The following is an 18,577-nucleotide window of genomic DNA, read 5'->3' on the forward strand; positions in this document are numbered from 1 at the left end:
GACTGATGCACAACGCGTGCACCTTCACAGGATATTGGCCCGGCTTAGAAAAAAAAAGTGTTTTTATTCCCCAACCCCCAATCAAGACCACGAGAACCTACAAAACATTCAATTGCGTGTACTCGAGCCACAATCAAACTGAAGTGATCTAAACCTTGTCCAAATAAATAAATAAATAAATAAATAAATAAATACAATTCCCCTCCATTACCACTGGTCAGGTCTTTCCTGCAAGGGTTTTATTGCCACTCTCACCGTCTTTGGATCAGTTTGGATCTTAGAGGGAGTTTTTGGTTTTGACCAAGCCTTTCTGCACCAGGCCTCTGTAGAACTCCTGCAGGTACGTATACACACACTTCCAGTCAGGCTCCCGCAGCCGCACCATGTCGTCCACGTCCAAAAGCTGGGGACAGTCGGCAAGCTTCCTACTCGCAAATCCCATCGCCGGAAACAGCACATGAAGTATATCGGAAAAAAGACAGAAAAAGGAGGTACATGGGAGCCGTGAGCAGCCAACATTCAGGGTGAGACAGGAGGAGATAGTGAGAAGATACAAGAAAAACACACATACACAAAAAAAAAAAAAACAGAACAAACATTACAGCTGTGTTGATTGACATTTTCATGTGATTTCATGCTTTATGATCATATTCACAGTCACACGACAAAAAAAAAAAAACCTGTCAAATGGAGCATCACATTACATCCATTTAACCTGGTTGTTATTGGAGCTGTGGATCTTTCAGGACACGCATATGCAGAACCATGTGACTTTGGTCTACATCTCAGTGCAAAACAAATGTGGATCACAAAGTGTTCAGGAAGCAAAAAGCAAAGTGAGAAGACATATCTTATTTCCATTTTTATTTGGAAATGTCGTCATGAAGTGAAATCTGATTCTTAAACTGTGGATGAAAAAGCACAGTACAGACGCATGCAACATCAGGACTGAATATGAAAAGCTGGTGAACGGAACCACAGCTGCTTGTTGAAGTCAAGCAACAGAAAAGAGCACAGAGATCGATTCAAGAGCAAAAAACTCAACCCACTTAACGTTGCTTGTGTTATTCATTCGAATCCAGTGGACATGTCTGGTTTAGTAAAGAGTTGAGCTGTAGAACTTGTTACCGCTCTGCGTAAAGGAGGAGGAGAAGGAGGGGCAGCGAGAAATGGAAACAGATCAGTAGAAATGAATTACTGCCCATTTATTTAAGGGAACACCAAAGGCCAAGTCTCTGCAGCATGAGGCGTTATGATGGAGGAGAGGGAAGTATTCATTCAGTTCTTTTATAAACATATCCTGAGATCACAAGGGCTGGAGAGTTTCATTAGCATTAGAATATTATACGTTCGTGCCGTCAGGAAACATTTTCCCTTTAGAGCCACACTCCAATCCTGGAGATACAAAAACCACGAGGACTTTGCAGGAAATCTAGCTAGAATTTTACCAATCATCACTTATGCATGGCAGTCTGGGAAAACCTGGTGGACATCACTGTGGCTGATGTCTGGCAAAAACGAATTTTTGTAATAAATAAATCTGTATTTGCACAGAATGGGGGTTTTCTGCCTGTAACATACTTTACACTTTTAAGAAAATAGAAATATACAGGATGTTTCAAAAAAAAAAAATTAGACATCATTTCATAATCTAATAACTTGGCCAATTCTCGTTCAGTTGACCTTAAATTTTAACAGCATATCTGGAAACAGGTCAAAATTTTATGTTTTTATCTTTTTAGGTATAGAAATGTCATTCACTGGAAAAGAAAAGGCGTTGTGTTCAAGTACACTCGAGCACAGTCGAACAAGACTGCAGCGTGCATTTATGAGAGAATTCTCTAAAAATGCACCGTTACCAGAAAAGACTGTTACCAAAGACATGCTGCAGCGTGTTTGGCAGGAGCTGGACTCCAGACTTGACGCGGGCCGTGTCTCAGGCGGCACGCATATTGAAAAGTTGCGAAATTGTTCATGGAATCCACATGCCTTTGAATTTCTCATTCAAATTTTGAGGAATAAATCTTATATTGCTTAAAATTAAGCCTGTTCAGTTTCATTTGCCTAGGCTACAGGTAGTCGTCGACTTGCGACCTATGCGACTTACGACCGATTGGCTTTACGACCGTCTGGTTATGACTGGCAAGTGTTTCCCAGCTGAGCGTACGACAGTTTCCACCCCAGCTCCCGGCAGCGCCTCTCGCCACGTACAACAGTTTCCGCCCCAGCTCTAGGCACATGCGCAGTCTCTCTCGCGCGCCCTCCGTCATACAGTTTCCGCCCCAGCTCTTGGTTTATGAAACGAGCAAATCCTCCCGCCAGCCCAAGCGCTGCAACAGCTGATGACGTAAACGACCCACAGCCAAGCACCAGTGATGCCAGCGGTCACTAAGTTTTGTATTTTGCTATGTTTTACATTTGTATTTTGGTATGTTTCAAACTAAAATGTTTTCTATTTTTCACACCTGTATTTCGTATTTTTTGTTTTGCACGTATTAAATGAATTGTACTGTACGCAGTGTAGTATGCAGTTTGACTTAAACCAAATAATGAGCCAAGGTAATGAAATAAGAAAACGTTGATAAAATAAGACTACGTTGATAAAATAAGACTAAGATGATTACAATATCATTACGTTCATTTAACATAGGCCGACTTACGACCAGGTCGGTTTACGACCGGTCAGTCGTAACCGAACGCAGTCGTAAGTCGACGACTACCTGTACATAGTTTCTGGGATACTTGCATTATATGGCACAAAAATCAACCTGAATAGAACAATATTATAGCACCATGAATTGCGTAGGTGTTATTTCATGTCAATAAATTGCTGCATTGTCTTGCGACGGTGAGATCAATAATGAGATACACGTTGCAGTTCAGAACACATTTATTCCTTTCTTTGACACCCCCCCCCCCCGCATGCCATGCGCCAGAAACACCACGAGATTTATTACGGTGGGACTCTGCTGGGTGCCTGGTGGACAGCAGTGAACCAGCACTTTCACTTTACATCATTATTATACAGTTATGATTGAATAATTCGACATAAGAACTAATCAATATCGATCTGCGGTGGTTTTAGATTATCTAAAAATAAGGCAAAATGCTCATAAGTGCTATCGAACTATACAATAATTACGTTCACACGAGTGTCCAGACTAAGAAATAGTTCAGGTTTTAAAAAAAAAAAAAAGGGGGGGGGGGGGGGGGGGGGGGCGCGCATACGATGCAAAGATACACTGCCCGCTATGGAAAAAAAAAAAAAAAAAACACACTCGGACAAAAGCCTTCGGGGGGACCTACTGGAAAACATCCTCCTTGACTGAATGTAGTGTATGAGCTCCGAGGATTAAAGCCGGAATCTCAGTGTGAAACATTTGTCTGGTTACAACTGTCAACTGTCCAACAAGCTAGTGGACAAATCAAACTGTTACTACATTTATATGAAAATGTCATGAATATTTTCTGTAAAATGTTTTAGATAATCCCATGGGGTTTTTTTTGTTTGTTTTTTAAAAGCAAATTAAAAATAAGCACTGGATAAAAACCCACTTACGTAAATAAAAGATACGAATTTTGTTTTCCATTGGTCAAGTGTTTACGAGATACCTTGCCTTGCGCTTATGATCAGGTTCCCTGTGGTGGTACACGGATGTTGTACGGTCACTGTACGGTCTCAAAAGACATCAAAAATCAGGTCGATGCATTACCATGTTCTTTTAAGTATGGAGCTCTGCTATTAGCTTATTAGTAGCTGTCTGGAGGACAAGGAGGTTTAACAACCAGAAAAAGAAGTGGTGGGGCGCGAACAGAAGAAAAAATAAATAAATAAACTACTCTTTTCCTTATTGACTTTCACAAATTAGATTTTCATTTGATGTTCATGTTACGTTTAACTCCACCACCCGCACAAATGACCAGCTCACTGTACGTTATTACATTATGAGCCATTACTTTTTTTGTCTCGTTAGAGTCAGTTTCCAGAGAACCAGAATACAAGATTGGGCAGATCTATCTGCCCATTGGGTTCATAATGTATTTCCACCCCTGGAATGTCACCCTCTGAACAATCAAATCATTTTCAGAACTCTATATATACACTGTAGAAAAATGTTACCATGTGAAGGGTCTTCCCAGGCCTCCACACACACACCCGCCAATTTTTTTTTTTTGCTAGTTTATCCATTAAACAAATATTTACTTTTAAAGTTGAGAATGCTTATCAGTTAAAATATCTGTACGTGTTTAGCTTTCTCTGTTCTGCAGAGTACACTGCAAACATGCCTCGGTGTACGTGTTTGTTCATTTCACTCACTCTGCTGTTTTAAAGGCCACCTCAAAGTTCTGCCTGCGATTGCTCGGGCTGAGAGTGGAGTAGTCAAAGGCCTCCGGGAAGAAGTTGTGCACCAGAGCACAGAAGGCCATCCCATCACTCCAGCTGGAGGAGAAGTTCTGAATATCTATGTTCTGAGACAACAAACGAAGAAAAAGCAAACAGATAAAACCAAGAGTTTAAAGAGTCACATCCACAAAACAACACAGTTTCTGTCATCAGTTGCATTATAGCAGTTATGAACTTCACTAGATGCTCTTAGTTCCATCTCTTCACGGTTATGAAATTCAGCTTGACGTGTTACTGAGAAACCCGGATCAAAGCAACATCCAGTGGCAGAAAACTTACTGACTGTTACACAGCCCCGACACTGGAGACTCCTTCCCCAAATCTAAAACAAACAGCTTCACCTAAATCAGTTTATTATTAGCTGTAGATTACGTGCAGTACTCCTCTCTTTCAATCAGCTGTTACTATGGAAACGAGCATGAATTTAATATCGATTAAGTATTTATTACCAAATTACTACAAAAGAAAAAGATTGAGTGACAGAAGTGCTTGACAACATAGAGTTCCTCACATCATAGCCACGAGTCTTCGCTCTGCACCAGTCCAGCAGCATCTGTTTAATGGAGTTAGCATTGGGAACACCGAAGCTAGTGGAGCGCTGGACCTTCACCTGTGCAACGGGGGAGTTGCTTCGGAGAGCGACAAAAAAATATATATATATATATATATATATATATATATATATATATATATATTTTTAATAAATGAATGATGGCGAATGACAAAATTCACATCAAGCACATTTTCAAAATGACATCAAATCATTCACACATCTGTTTCATTACACATGATTAATATAGTTACAGTATATATATATATATATATATATATATATATATATATATATATATATATATATAAATAAATGAGAGAGAGAGAGAGAGAGAGAGAGAGAGAGAGAGAGAGAGAGAGAGACACACACATATGCAGCTCACCCGCCTCCATCCTTCTCAAGCCTCTCGATCATGGCTCTCCGTGCCTGCGAGGTGGAGGTTTTAGGCATTGTCTGAGCCCTCATGAGTTCCTTTTTACGCTCCGCTTGTCTGCGCTCGAGCGCCGCCAGACTGCCTCCACTGCGCGAGGTATCGTCCTCACGATCAAACACACTGACAGAAAAAAAATTATATTCATTATCAATCAATTTGACGGAATGATTGGCGTCAACGTAGAATTAATTGTAGATTTGCGTAATGGTGTAATTGTAGATGTTCAGATGGATTTGCATGAGCTCTTAGTTGCTGACCTTCCAATCTTCTTGTTTGTACTGGAGGAAGAGGAGTAGCTGTAGGACTTCGTCTGCATCATCCCCCCTGAAACAAACAAACAAAGGCAGGAATGTGAGCAAAGTTTCAGGACCAGACTGATTGAACGCTGAAATTCACAGTACAGATGGAAATAAAACAAAACAACTCACCATCAGATTTCTGTGTGTAAACAGATTCCATGATCGTGCTGCGGGTCATCCTGCCGCCATCTACACACACACACACAAAACAGACCCTGAAGTAAAACAATAGATATTTAATAGTATTGTTAAAGACCACACTAGGCATATTTCTCTCTAGATCAAACATGATTGTTATTTTCCCCTCTTTACACTGAGCGCTCGGGGTGTGTGTGAACAATTATTCTACAAAATCAAGTCATACATGAGCTGATAGCTAATGAGGCGCGTAGCACCAAGTTGGCTATAAGCCATGTACGACAAGATTGAACGGAATAACTTATTTTATCCACATTCGCTGGATTTTGAGAAACGAAGCATTTGTATTTTTAGCAAATTCGATAAATAAAAAATGTCCGACAAAATTATTTCCGCTTAGCGGACAGGTGACTAATTGCATACACACGTAGTAAAATATTTTTAAAAAATATTTTTTTCTTTGGGGCGGCACGGTGGTGTAGTGGTTAGCACTGTCGCCTCACAGCAAGAAGGTCCGGGTTCGAGCCCTGTGGCCGGCGAGGGCCTTTCTGTGCGGAGTTTGCATGTTCTCCCCGTGTCCGCGTGGGTTTCCTCCGGGTGCTCCGGTTTCCCCCACAGTCCAAAGACATGCAGGTTAGGTTAACTGGTGACTCTAAATTGACCGTAGGTGTGAATGTGAGTGTGAATGGTTGTCTGTGTCTATGTGTCAGCCCTGTGATGACCTGGCGACTTGTCCAGGGTGTACCCCGCCTTTCGCCCGTAGTCAGCTGGGATAGGCTCCAGCTTGCCTGCGACCCTGTAGAACAGGATAAAGCGGCTAGAGATAATGAGATGAGATTTTTTTCTTTGAGCTTTTGAACCAGTCTATAAAAAATAATAATAAAATGAATGAATTTTAATGCTTTAAGATGAAGAATGTAAACATGGTTTACATTCTTGGGCGGTACGGTGGTGTAGTGGTTAGCACAGTCACCTGTTAGCACAGTCACCACACAGCAAGAAGGTTCTGGGTTCGAGCCCAGCAGCTGGCAGGGGCCTTTCTGTGTGGGGTTTGCATGTTCTCTCCGTGTCTGCGTGGGTTTCCTCCAGGTGCTCCGGTTTCCCCCACAGTTCAAAGACATGCGGTTAGGTTAACATGGGACGGCCTTAGGCTGAGGTGCCCTTGAGCAAAGTACCTAACCCCTGACTGCTCCCTGGGTGCTGTTAGCATGGCTGCCCACTGGTCTGGGTATGTGCGCATGTGCACACTGCTTCAGATGGGTTAAATGCAGAGAGAAATTTCACAAGCGTGTGATGAAAAGTTGTTGTTCTTAAACAAATCGGTGAAATGAGTAGCAATTTGTGAAAAATGCTATAATAATAATAGAATAAAAATGATACATTCTTACCATCAAATACTTTTTTTCCATATTTTGTTGCTTTTTCGTATTTTGGGGGGTTTTGTTTTCGAGTTTTTATTTCATCCTCGGATGTTTTAGAAACACGCTCCGCCATTTTGTTTTTCTCTACTCATGGTATATGAGCTGAGATCCTTGTAGTACAGTAGCTAATCAGAGCGCACAATTGCTCATATCCTGTCAATGTGGATTTTATATATAAATTGTGAAAGTTGCCGACCTACTTAAAAGGGAACAGATCTCAAAATACTTATTAGGGGCTCGTTAGGGACTCAGTCCTAACAAAACAGATCAGCATCATGGCTTCATGTTTCTTTGTGTTAGAGTTTGCAGTGTGATGTGGTTTATAAAGGAGATCCCCCCCCGAGGCAAAGAAGGAATTCAAGCATGACCATTTTTGTGCATAACAGCAAAAAATAATATAATAATTAACTCCTAAGAATTAAAACATGAGATGTACTGTTAACACAAAAAAACAGCAATACAGAGGTGCAGTGTGGAAGCTAATTATTTTCCAAGAGTGTTTGCTATTGTAGTGCTTAATACCACAGAAATTCACCAACAAAATGGTTCTCTTTATCAAAAACAGCTTTTTATAAAAACTTATCCCTTTATAGTTATGTTTAGTAATGTGGAATGTCTACGAGTTTCTGTTATCACTGACTATGGCAGCTATAAACACGCACGGTTTCCTTTTGAAATGAATAAGAAACCCACCACAAACACCCACAGCTTATGCGCCAAAGAAACCACAAAACCCTCTGAAGCCTTTCCTGGGTCAGAAAACTTAATCCAACAGATTAAACAAGCACTGATGCAAAGTGCTGACACTGGAGATACTTCTAACAAGAATCCTAAGTAAACGTGTGTAATCACGTTTATTAGTCCATGTGCTGTTACTACAGTCAGAATTGCTGTTTAGTCAGAGGAAATTATTCAACACCATCAGTCGATCAGAACCAGAAATTTTGGTGCGAATAAACAAATTATGTACAGTGTCTTGCAAAAGTATTCATCCCCCTTGGTGTTTGTCCTGTTTTGTCACATTACAAGCTGGAATTAAAATGGATTTTTGGGGTGTTGGCACCATTTGATTGACACAACATGCCTACCACTTCAAAGGTGAAATTTGTTGTTTTATCGTGACACAAAATCTGGAGTGCGCAGAGGTATTCACCCTCCCTTCGTATGAAACCCCTAAATAAGAGCTGGTCCAACCAATTCACTTTATAAAGTCACAAAGGTAGTTGATTTAAGATCCACCTGTGTGCAATCAAATACTTATGCACACTTCATATTTCTGTCTGTCTCACAATTAAACAATTTTCACCTTTAAAGGAACAGTCCACCGTACTTCCATAACGAAATATGCTCTTATCTGAATTGAGACGAGCTGCTCCGTACCTCTGAGCTTTGCACGACCTCCCAGTCAGTCAGACGCGCTGTCACTCCTGTTAGCAATGTAGCTAGGCTCAGCATGGCCAACGGTATTTTTTGGGGCTGTAGTTAGATGCGACCAAACTCTTCCGCGTTTTTCCTGTTTACATAGGTTTATATGACCAGTGATATGAAACAAGTTCAGTTACACAAATTGAAACGTAGCGATTTTCTATGCTATGGAAAGTCCGCACTATAATGACAGGCGTACTAACACCTTCTGCGCGCTTCGACAGCGCATTGATACGGAGCTCAGATATCAATGCGCTGTCGAAGCGCGCAGAAGGTGTTAGTACGCCTGTCATTATAGTGCGGACTTTCCATAGCATAGAAAATCGCCACGTTTCAATTTGTGTAACTGAACTTGTTTCATATCACTGGTCATATAAACCTATGTAAACAGGAAAAACGCGGAAGAGTTTGGTTGCATCTAACTACAGCCCCAAAAAATACCGTTGGCCATGCTGAGCCTAACTACATTGCTAACAGGAGTGACAGCGCGTCTGACTGCGTCTGACTGACTGGGAGGTCGCGCAAAGCTCGGAGAGGTACGGAGCAGCTCGTCTCAATTCAGATAAGAGCATATTTCGTTATGGAAGTACGGTGGACTGTTCCTTTAAAGTGGTAGGCATGTTGTGTGACTCAGTTGGTGTAAATCAACCCCCCGAAAATCCATTTTAATTCCAGCTTATAATGCGACAAAACAGGACAAACACCAAGGGGGATGAATATTTTTGCAAGACACCATCTCTTATTCCCACCAAATTTGAACACAGCCCAGAATTAATCCTGCATACAGACTTTAGGAGTACTCAAGAATGAAAATCCAAAAGCATTGTAATATATTAGGAGAAGTCAGACATCTATAATTACGTATACTGATGAAATCACGCACCTGATTGTGCAAAGCGGTTGGTCTTTGTGACCTGGCTGATGGAGCCATCAGCAGACTTCTCGATTTTCTTCACCACCACCTCTCCTGCGCCTGGCCGATTCTTCTGAGCCCTTTCCTCTCTCTGCTGCCTCAGTTCCTGCAGACGCAGGTCCCTCTCCTTCTCCCTTTGGTCTGAGCGAAGAAATTCGAGCAAGACAAGTGGAAAGAATTTTCAGACAGAAGAGATAGACAAGAGCAGAAACATTACATTAATGGAGTGAAGAAACATGATTAAGGGTCAGAGACATGTTTTGTATGTAGAATCCCTTAAAAGCAAATGGGTGAAGGACCTGAAACCTCACATTAGCTCAAAAACCAACACGGTATCAGGTGTATGAGACAGAACCAAAACACCGCTCTAGTGCAATTAATATCATCGTGGTGAAACTATAAAAATAAATATTTATTAAAGAAATACTACAATTTTAAAAAAAAAAAAAAAAAACACCACATTTGTTATAAAACACATCTGCAAGTGCCAGCAGGGTCGAGAGTGAAGATTCACAGCTGAAATCATCTGACTGAAGAAAACGGACTATAATCCGCCTTCTACTAGGTACGTAGCGATTCACCCAACTCACGACTCCATTCACAATTTTTTTTTTTTTTTGGGGGGGGGGGGGGGGGGGGAGGCAACATTTTTCTTCATATTCTTCGTCAACTTAAATATTCATCTCATCTCATTATCTCGGGCGGCACGGTGGTGTAGTGGTTAGCGCTGTCGCCTCACAGCAAGAAGGTCCTGGGTTCGAGTCCCAGGGCCGGCGAGGGCCTTTCTGTGTGGAGTTTGCATGTTCTCCCCGTGTCCGCGTGGGTTTCCTCCGGGTGCTCCGGTTTCCCCCACAGTCCAAAGACATGCGGGTTAAGTTAACTGGTGACTCTAAATTGACCGTAGGTGTGAATGTGAGTGTGAATGGTTGTCTGTGTCTATGTGTCAGCCCTGTGATGACCTGGCGACTTGTCCAGGGTGTACCCCGCCTTTCGCCCGTAGTCAGCTGGGATAGGCTCCAGCTTGCCTGCGACCCTGTAGAAGGATAAAGCGGCTAGAGATAATGAGATGAGATCTCATTATCTCTAGCCGCTTTATCCTGTTTTACAGGGTCGCAAGCAAGCTGGAGCCTATCCCAGCTGACTACGGGCGAAAGGTGGGGTACACCCTGGACAAGTCGCCAGGTCATCACAGGGCTGACACAGACAACCATTCACACTCACACCTACGGTCAATTTAGAGTCACCAGTTAACTTAACCCGCATGTCTTTGGACTGTGGGGGAAACCGGAGCACCCGGAGGAAACCCACACGGACACGGGGAGAATATGCAAACTCCACACAGAAAGGCCCTCGCCGGCCACAGGGCTCGAACCCGGACCTTCTTGTTGTGAGGCGACAGCGCTAACCACTACACCACCACATGCCGCCCAACTTAAATATTCCTTTCATTAAATAAATAAAACAACCTTTATTTTCTTAAGCAACAATAATTATTTAGCCACATTAAAAGTTGGCGTAAAATACAAGCCTATTAACTACAATATTCCTTTTATTAAAAAAACGGAGATAACAAATGGACCTTTTCTTAATAAACCTATGAACATTTGTACTGCCTCCATTTGCTTCTCTTATTTAGCTTTAAGTATTCTGTTTTTTTTTTAAAGCAAGCTGATTTCTTGTTAAATCTATTTGTACAGTCAATCGCACAACACAGCTTTATGATAGATTTGTGGTCCTTTTTTGTGCTTTTCATGGCATTACAGCTGCATTACTTCTGTCTACAGTGAAGTCATGTGCATTCCAGCTATTGTGTATTATTGTGCCCTGTGCTGTCTAAACAATGCAATTACAGCTAGGAAAAACTAACCAGTTACACAGCCTGATGATAAATCACAATTCATTTTTTTTTTTCACAGAATTGATTCAAATAGTTAAATTTGTATTGCAATTTATCGCTGCACGATATATCATAACACCTACCTTCTACTGAGTCAGAGATGCACCATGACTTTAAGGGAAGCTGATTAACAGTCAGTTTTTTTTTTTTTAAAACAAGATCTACTGTGAGCTACTGCTCACTTATGTATCCCCCGCACATATCAGAATGCAAGCAATCGAAGGAATAGGACACTTATGAATGGTGACTTCAACAAATAATTAACCCTGAAACAAGGAAGTAAAGAGCAGCGTCTCTCCCCAGGGATTTCAAATCGCATCCTGTAAACTGTCATTTTGAAATGGTATTTTGCTTCTTGAAATAGCGTTAAAATCCACCCTATATGTTTCGTAAATACATTGTCGGTAAACAGGAAGTCGATGTGTGACGGACCTGAAAACAGTATACATGGTATAGAACCCCAAGCACACCATTAAATCATACCAAGTGGCTATGATCTGTGGTTGCATCGAACGGACGGAAATACGGACGGAGCAGGGAAATAATAAAGTAGGAAATCTAGGCAGTCTGAGAAATTTAACCATGAAATTTATTAACAGGACTACAGAACTTTTGAATTCTCAAATCTGATTGGTTGAAAGGTGTTGCTAGTGTTTCATAGCTGCAAAAACAAGTTAGAACAGAACTAATGTGTTTTCCTGGATGCTTCAGAACATCAAATGGAACTATAAATAGATAAAACGGTGTTCTAACAAATGAACAATAGTTAGTGTTGGCAAACTGATGTGGTGTAAAAGGAATAAAAACTTTGCGACATGGTGTCTCATGAAAACAGTCAATTACAAGGTTGTAGCTTGATGGTAACACCTTCACACTGCGCTGCATCACACTATTCCCATTATTGATTCATAGGACCCCCCCAAACACACACACAGTGAAGTAAACACTCAAAAAAGAAAAAACACCTTTGTATGATTAATGAACACACTGGTCATGCAGTTTAGACACAGATGCCAAATGAGAGATCACACTGCAGGCTCATGCACACAAAATCCCGCACACAAACTCGGGCAAAAGACACGCATGAGCCATGATCCTACCGATCTCCTCCTGTGAACATCCCAACCTGGCCTCTACAGGCAGACACAGGAAACGAATGATGGAGGCATCAAATGAAAAGTCAGGAAGGTAGACCAATCATGCAGAAAGGTGTGTGTGAGGTTTTTTTTTTTTACCTCTTTTTTTCTTTCGGAGCTCTCTCAGGGCTGCTCTAATCATTTTTCTCTCCTCAAAATCTTTGGAGTCATCAAGCTGTTACGAAAAAAAATAAAAAATAATCAACTCTGCACCAATAACTACTTCAGGAGGAGCAAATCCGTTAATGTAAGAAAGCTCATACACTGCCACTTCACAATGGTTTATTGGTCACAATACCATTTTGTCCAGGATTTCCTCCTCCTCAATGGCCTCAAGCTGTTCAGAGGTAAGCGTGCCGCTGTGTGCGTCTGTCTTCAGCTGGGATACTGAGGAACTGTTCTGGACGAGTGGGGCCTCATTGGCCGTCTGAAGAGCAGGTTCGATTGCAAACACAGGCTCTGTTTCCATCTGTGAGGGACGGGGAGCTTTATAATAAATCACAGTCTGATTGAAAAAAAAAAAAAAAGTAAAAATATATACATTTCTAGGTAATTTACTGAAGTGACACTTAGACACAACAGGGGGATTACTAATGAACCTGAAAAGAATAAGACAGTAGTAAAGAAAAAGGGATGAAAAAATAGAAAAGTAAGTGTGTGTGTGTGTGTGTGTGTGTGTGTGGAGGGTCTAGGAAGATTGTGCCTGTATGTGATCCATCCTTCCAGCAATGTTTACACAAAGGCCATGGAAGCAGGCTGACATTTAGACAGGCATGAGAGCTCGCTGATTTCTGCGAATGTTCCTGGGAGAATGACCAGCTCACATGCCTGCTCTCATACTCCACTCCTCTCTCACTAAGCTCTCAGTCAACTCCAAACACCCCGTCCTGCCAGGTTGGATGAAGTGTGCTTTAGTAGGACCAGGTGTGTCACTCGTGACATGAGGTCACCAATACTGTTTGAGTAGGTGTACAGAAACCAGAGTTCGCTTAGGATACATTTTAAGAATATCCATCAATATCATAACAGCACTAATGTAAACCACACTAGGAGGAGCTAAACCAAAACACCACAGGCCACAACTGCTCTTCTCTTGAGCGATAAACATACAATAGTAAACACAATCATTAATGTTAATCACAGACTTTAAAGTAGGAGTGTGTAACGACAAAAATATACCTCAATACTTATAATCATAGAAATGTTTTCAATCACATTATACAGGAACGTTAAACTGCCAGCAAATAAATAAATCTAAAATAAAAAAGGGGGGGGTGCATTTTAAAATAATGTGTTTAGAAAAAATATGTACACTAAACAATTAATTTACTAAATTCATCTTTTAAAAAAAAATTCTAATATCCTGACGTGGACTTTATTATTGTGAAAAATTATAAAATCAGGGTCGTATCAACATTTTGCCAAGAACAACAAGGAACTAATCTGGTCAATTTCCCGCTTTCTTTTTTTTAGGTTTAAAAGAACGTATTTTGAGGTCAAAGCAAACTGAATTCTTATTACTTGTTAGTTCAGTGATGAAACAAATTTTGGTGGGGCACTCAGACCTTTGAAACCTTCTGTAGTAAGTAAGTAACTACACAGGACAATCTCTCAACACGCAAGTGTACATGTATATACTATTATTCTCTCCACATTCACTGGATATGAGCAATCGCGCGCTCTGATTGGCTCATCTACTACAAGGATACATCATCTCATATACTGTGAGTAGAGAAAAACAAAATGGCGGAGCATGTTGCTGAACCGAGGACGAAATTTAAAATAAATAAATAAATAAATAAACCACTACTCGAAAACAACCCCCCCCAAAAAAGCAACAATATGGAATAAAAAGTATTTATATATTTTATAAACCCCCCCCCCCCCAAGAATTATTATAGCATTTCACAAATTGCTACGGTCATTTCACAAGTTTGTTCACATTCTAAGCAGAAATTGTGTCTGACAAAAGTTATTTATTGAAATTTGCAAAAAAATTAATTAAATTAATTAAATAAAATCCTCCATTTCTCAAAATCCAGTGAATGTGGATAGAAAACAGTTATTCCACTCAATCCCATTGTACGTGGCTTATAGCCAACTCGGCGCGCACAACTCGATTTTGTGGAACAATACTATACCAAGTTGCACTAGGTCAAGACCAAGACCTAGTCAAGAGCCAAGTGCATGTGAGAAAGAGAGGACGTGTGTGTGTGTGTGTGTGTGTGTGTGTGTGTGTGTGTGTGTGTGTGTGTGTGAGAGAGAGATGAACTGAAAGAGACTGGGATATGGTGAGTGTCTTCAGTGATGACAAGAGAACAGGAAGACGAGACAAGGACCAGCTATAAACAGAGATTTTCTTTCCATAAGCCTTGTGTGCTATAGAATATTCATGCCAATGGCTGTCTTTTTACAGGCTGCTGCGAAAAGTCACCAGCCACGGGATGTACTGGCTTTTTTGGGGGGGTGGGGGGTCTCTGCTACAACACTGCAAATTTATTCCAGTCTCAGTGGACAGGCATCCAACAATGACACGATGACATGATGAAGGTCCAAACGACAAACTAAAAATAGCCCAAGTCTTACTGTAGAAAAATCTTATACACAAAAATCTTGGCAAAGACAAAACAAGCTTTTAACAGAATGAAGGTGTGTATGTGGGAGACTCCTGGACGTATGATGCAAGAGTTGGCTATTTAAAAAGGCACTTAAGTTCACTATGAACTTGTACGTGAGAAGTCTGCTCTATTCTTCTCCTATAAACGGTAGGTTTTTATAATAATCAAAGCAGCATATAATAAGAAGAGACTTCCTCTGGGTCTCTTCAAATATTGTAAAGCTGATCCTGACATGTCAAATACATGCAAGTCGAAGCTTGGCACACACGTACTGCACCAAGTCCTGGGGCTAGAAAACATACTGGTACTGGTCAATAATGCAAAACTACAATAACTGCTTGAATACTCAGGCTGGGCAAAAATGCTTTTGGTGCCGAATTAGACATGCTGGCCACAGTTCTGATTAAAGGACTAGACAGGACTAAACACTGCAGGATGAAGATACAGACTCTAGTGGTAAGAAACTTGGACAGCAAAAGGAGTTTGCATGAAAAGAGGGCACAGAGGTGAACCCTCACTGACAGCTGCGCTTATCTAGGGATCTTTTTTTGGACTATGTGGCTAGTGTAAATGCAGTCCCTTAAAAACCACATAAGTGCACTAGACTGCATTGTTACTTAATTTTGGGGGGTGGGGGAGATAATGAGCCTTAGTGTTGGCTTTGTAGAAACAAAATCAAGAAGCCAAAAATCCTATGAAAATGTGGGGTCAAAATACCCCATATATATCTTTTTTTTTTTGGGGGGGGGGGGGGATCCTAAAGTATACCGTGCTGTTGCTCTGGGAGAAGCAGCCAGTCTGTGAACATGTAGAGGAAGAGCGTTGGAGAGCAAAGGTAGGAGAACGCAGGCTGGGCTCAGGACTGCCATCAGAATGCACCTTGTTTGCTGATTCAGGATCATGATCTTGTTGAAGGTGAGGTGCTGGAAGTCCGAGAGCATGGCACAATGCCTCAACCTGCCTGGCGAGTGTCTCCTGCTGGAGCTGTAGTCTTATATTCTCCTCTTGCAAGGTAGCAATGGCTTCAATAGCTGGGGCAACCACAGATGCGGCTTCTTCAAGACGCGCATTGATGTGCTCGCTGAATGCCTTTAGATCATAGTGGATCTCTTGGACAGCACATTGGAGAGCAAGTTCTAGCCTGCCCACTTCCTCATCTGCACTTCTTCCCTCCTTGTCTGGAGGATCATCAAATAGGGAATCGGCAAGAAGATCTCCAATCACTGCCTCTAGTCCAGACTCTGCACACTCGCCATCCAGGCTGGTGAGGGGTGCTATCTGGTCTTCTGAGGTTGCCATGAGGTCCAAGTCCACACCAGGCATGGTGAGGTTTGAAGATTTTTGAGAATCTGGATTTCTGAAGGATTCTTCCAATTGCAGAAACAATTAATTGAAATATCAAAGCAAATAAAATATGAATCCTTTCACTCAAACAAGTTACAGGCTACTGAGTTTGCTGGGACAATACCAACCCTTTATACACCCCACCCCCCACCCACACAGACACACCCATCTTCTCTTCAGCTGGTCAGAACAGAAGAGCCAATATCCAGGCCTGGAATGCAGTCACCATGGACACCCCCCTCTAGCTCAGGTGCCACAGCCATGTCTATTTATCACCAGTTATCCCACTATTCAAGTGTATAAACACCCTTCAGCCTCTATTGCTGTCTATTTAGAGCTCTTGTCCTTCACACCTCTACCAGCAGACAACAGGCAGCTGTTGGCCAATGGGCAAACAGCAAATTCTTTTTCACGAACACGCAATGTGTGCAAATGTTAAAGTGGAAGCCCATTCTACTTGAAAGCAATAACCGCTACAAATTACAATCAATCTCCTGATATAAATACAGAATTTGAGCTCCTCTGCATCCAGGAAGGACACCCCCCCACACACACACCTGCTCTGACCAACTGAGCAGCAAGTAACATCCTTCTCAACCAGACACCACGGCCATTTACACTCCCAGCATCATCGCTTTTCTCTTGTTGCATCTTTTATCTTCTGCTTGTACTCTGAGGTGTTGCAGGGAGTTGGAGACACCAGTCAAGGGCTTGGTGGGCAGCTTCTGTAGCAGACAGGCCGTACGTTCTGAGGGTTTCCCCTCACACCGTCAATCCAGTGTCTGCGAGGCCACCCTCAAGCTCAGGTCTCTGAGCTCCTTTTGTTGTAGGCTCTAGAAGCAGGATGATGGATTGACATCCTATTGAGATGGCCTCGCAGACACTGGATTGACGGTGTGAGGGGAAACCCTCAGACCTCGCATTTGATACGTTGTTGAATGTGATCATGGACCGATCTTGTGCCCACTATTCTTATTTCTTCGTTCCTTATTCTGATCACGCCTGGTCACGTTGGCTGCTTTTCTTAGACATCGCATTTCACAGGTTGTCATTCTTCTGTCCAAGGTTTTGGTCAGAATCCATGTTTAACACTGGTATGTCAGGGTTGGCACAAATATGGTATTGATAAGTTGTGCCTTGATGTTCATGGGAACAGGAGGGTGTTTCAACAGGGGTGCCAGTTGGTAACTAACATTGTTGGCTTTGTGTGTTCGTACTTCAATCTCCCTGTCCATGTTTCCATTTTCAGTAAATATGCTGCCTAGATATTTAGATTCCAGGACTTGTTTCAGGGGATGGCATGGTGGTGTAGTGGTTAGCGCTGTCGCCTCACAGCAAGAAGGTCCTGGGTTCGAGCCCAGTGGCTAAATGAGGGCCTTTCTGTGTGGAGTTTGCACGTTCTCCCCGTGTCTGCGTGGGTTTCCTCCGGGTGCTCAGGTTTCCCCCACAGTCCAAAGACCTGCAGGTTAGGCTAATTGGTGCCTCTAAATTGACCGTAGGTGTGAATGGTTGTTTGTCTCCATGTGTTAACCCTGCGATGACCTGGCAACTTGCCCAGGGTGTACCCCACCTCTCGCCCATAGTCAGCTGGGATAGGCTCCAGCTTGCCTACAAAGCTGCCTGTATAGAATAAGCAGCTACATATAATGGATGGGTGGATGGACTTGTTTCAGGGGCGTGCCATTGACTGTTATAAGCAAAGGTGATCGTGACCTGCTTATAGACAAGACCTCCAATTTGTCAGTTGAAATTTTCACATCATGGTCTTCACATGCATCATTTAAAATTTGTCATACGTGTCTGTAGCTCTTGTGGACACTCATTTACTAAACTTTGATCTTCAGCAAAGAGGAGCTCATTTAAGCTCTTCAGGTTGGGGTTTGCTTGTTTGGTGATTGCATCCATGTACACTATAAACCATAATGGGGACAGGGTACAACCTTGCCTAACCCCTGATTTTACTGAGAACCACTCAGTCAGCCCACTGGGGGTTCT

At 42.0% G+C, this 18,577-nt stretch overlaps 1 protein-coding gene across 2 annotated transcripts in view; it reads right to left on the reverse strand.

Moving 5' to 3' along the window:
• smtnb (smoothelin b) overlaps nucleotides 1–18,577 on the reverse strand; it is an 84,144-nt gene that overhangs the window by 5,849 nt on the left and 59,718 nt on the right. For both annotated transcript variants that reach the window (XM_060906791.1, XM_060906790.1), the window contains exons 11-19: nucleotides 12,919–13,089; nucleotides 12,720–12,795; nucleotides 9,558–9,728; nucleotides 5,820–5,879; nucleotides 5,649–5,715; nucleotides 5,341–5,511; nucleotides 4,917–5,034; nucleotides 4,319–4,470; nucleotides 256–425 (exon numbers count right to left, since the gene is read on the reverse strand). In XM_060906791.1, the coding sequence (XP_060762774.1) occupies nucleotides 278–425; nucleotides 4,319–4,470; nucleotides 4,917–5,034; nucleotides 5,341–5,511; nucleotides 5,649–5,715; nucleotides 5,820–5,879; nucleotides 9,558–9,728; nucleotides 12,720–12,795; nucleotides 12,919–13,089 (1,134 nt within the window). In that variant the 3' untranslated portion in view covers nucleotides 256–277. The remainder of the gene's footprint in view (nucleotides 1–255; nucleotides 426–4,318; nucleotides 4,471–4,916; nucleotides 5,035–5,340; nucleotides 5,512–5,648; nucleotides 5,716–5,819; nucleotides 5,880–9,557; nucleotides 9,729–12,719; nucleotides 12,796–12,918; nucleotides 13,090–18,577) is intronic.

Source organism: Neoarius graeffei, chromosome 24 (assembly GCF_027579695.1).
Source record: "Neoarius graeffei isolate fNeoGra1 chromosome 24, fNeoGra1.pri, whole genome shotgun sequence".
Lineage (NCBI taxonomy): Eukaryota > Metazoa > Chordata > Actinopteri > Siluriformes > Ariidae > Neoarius > Neoarius graeffei.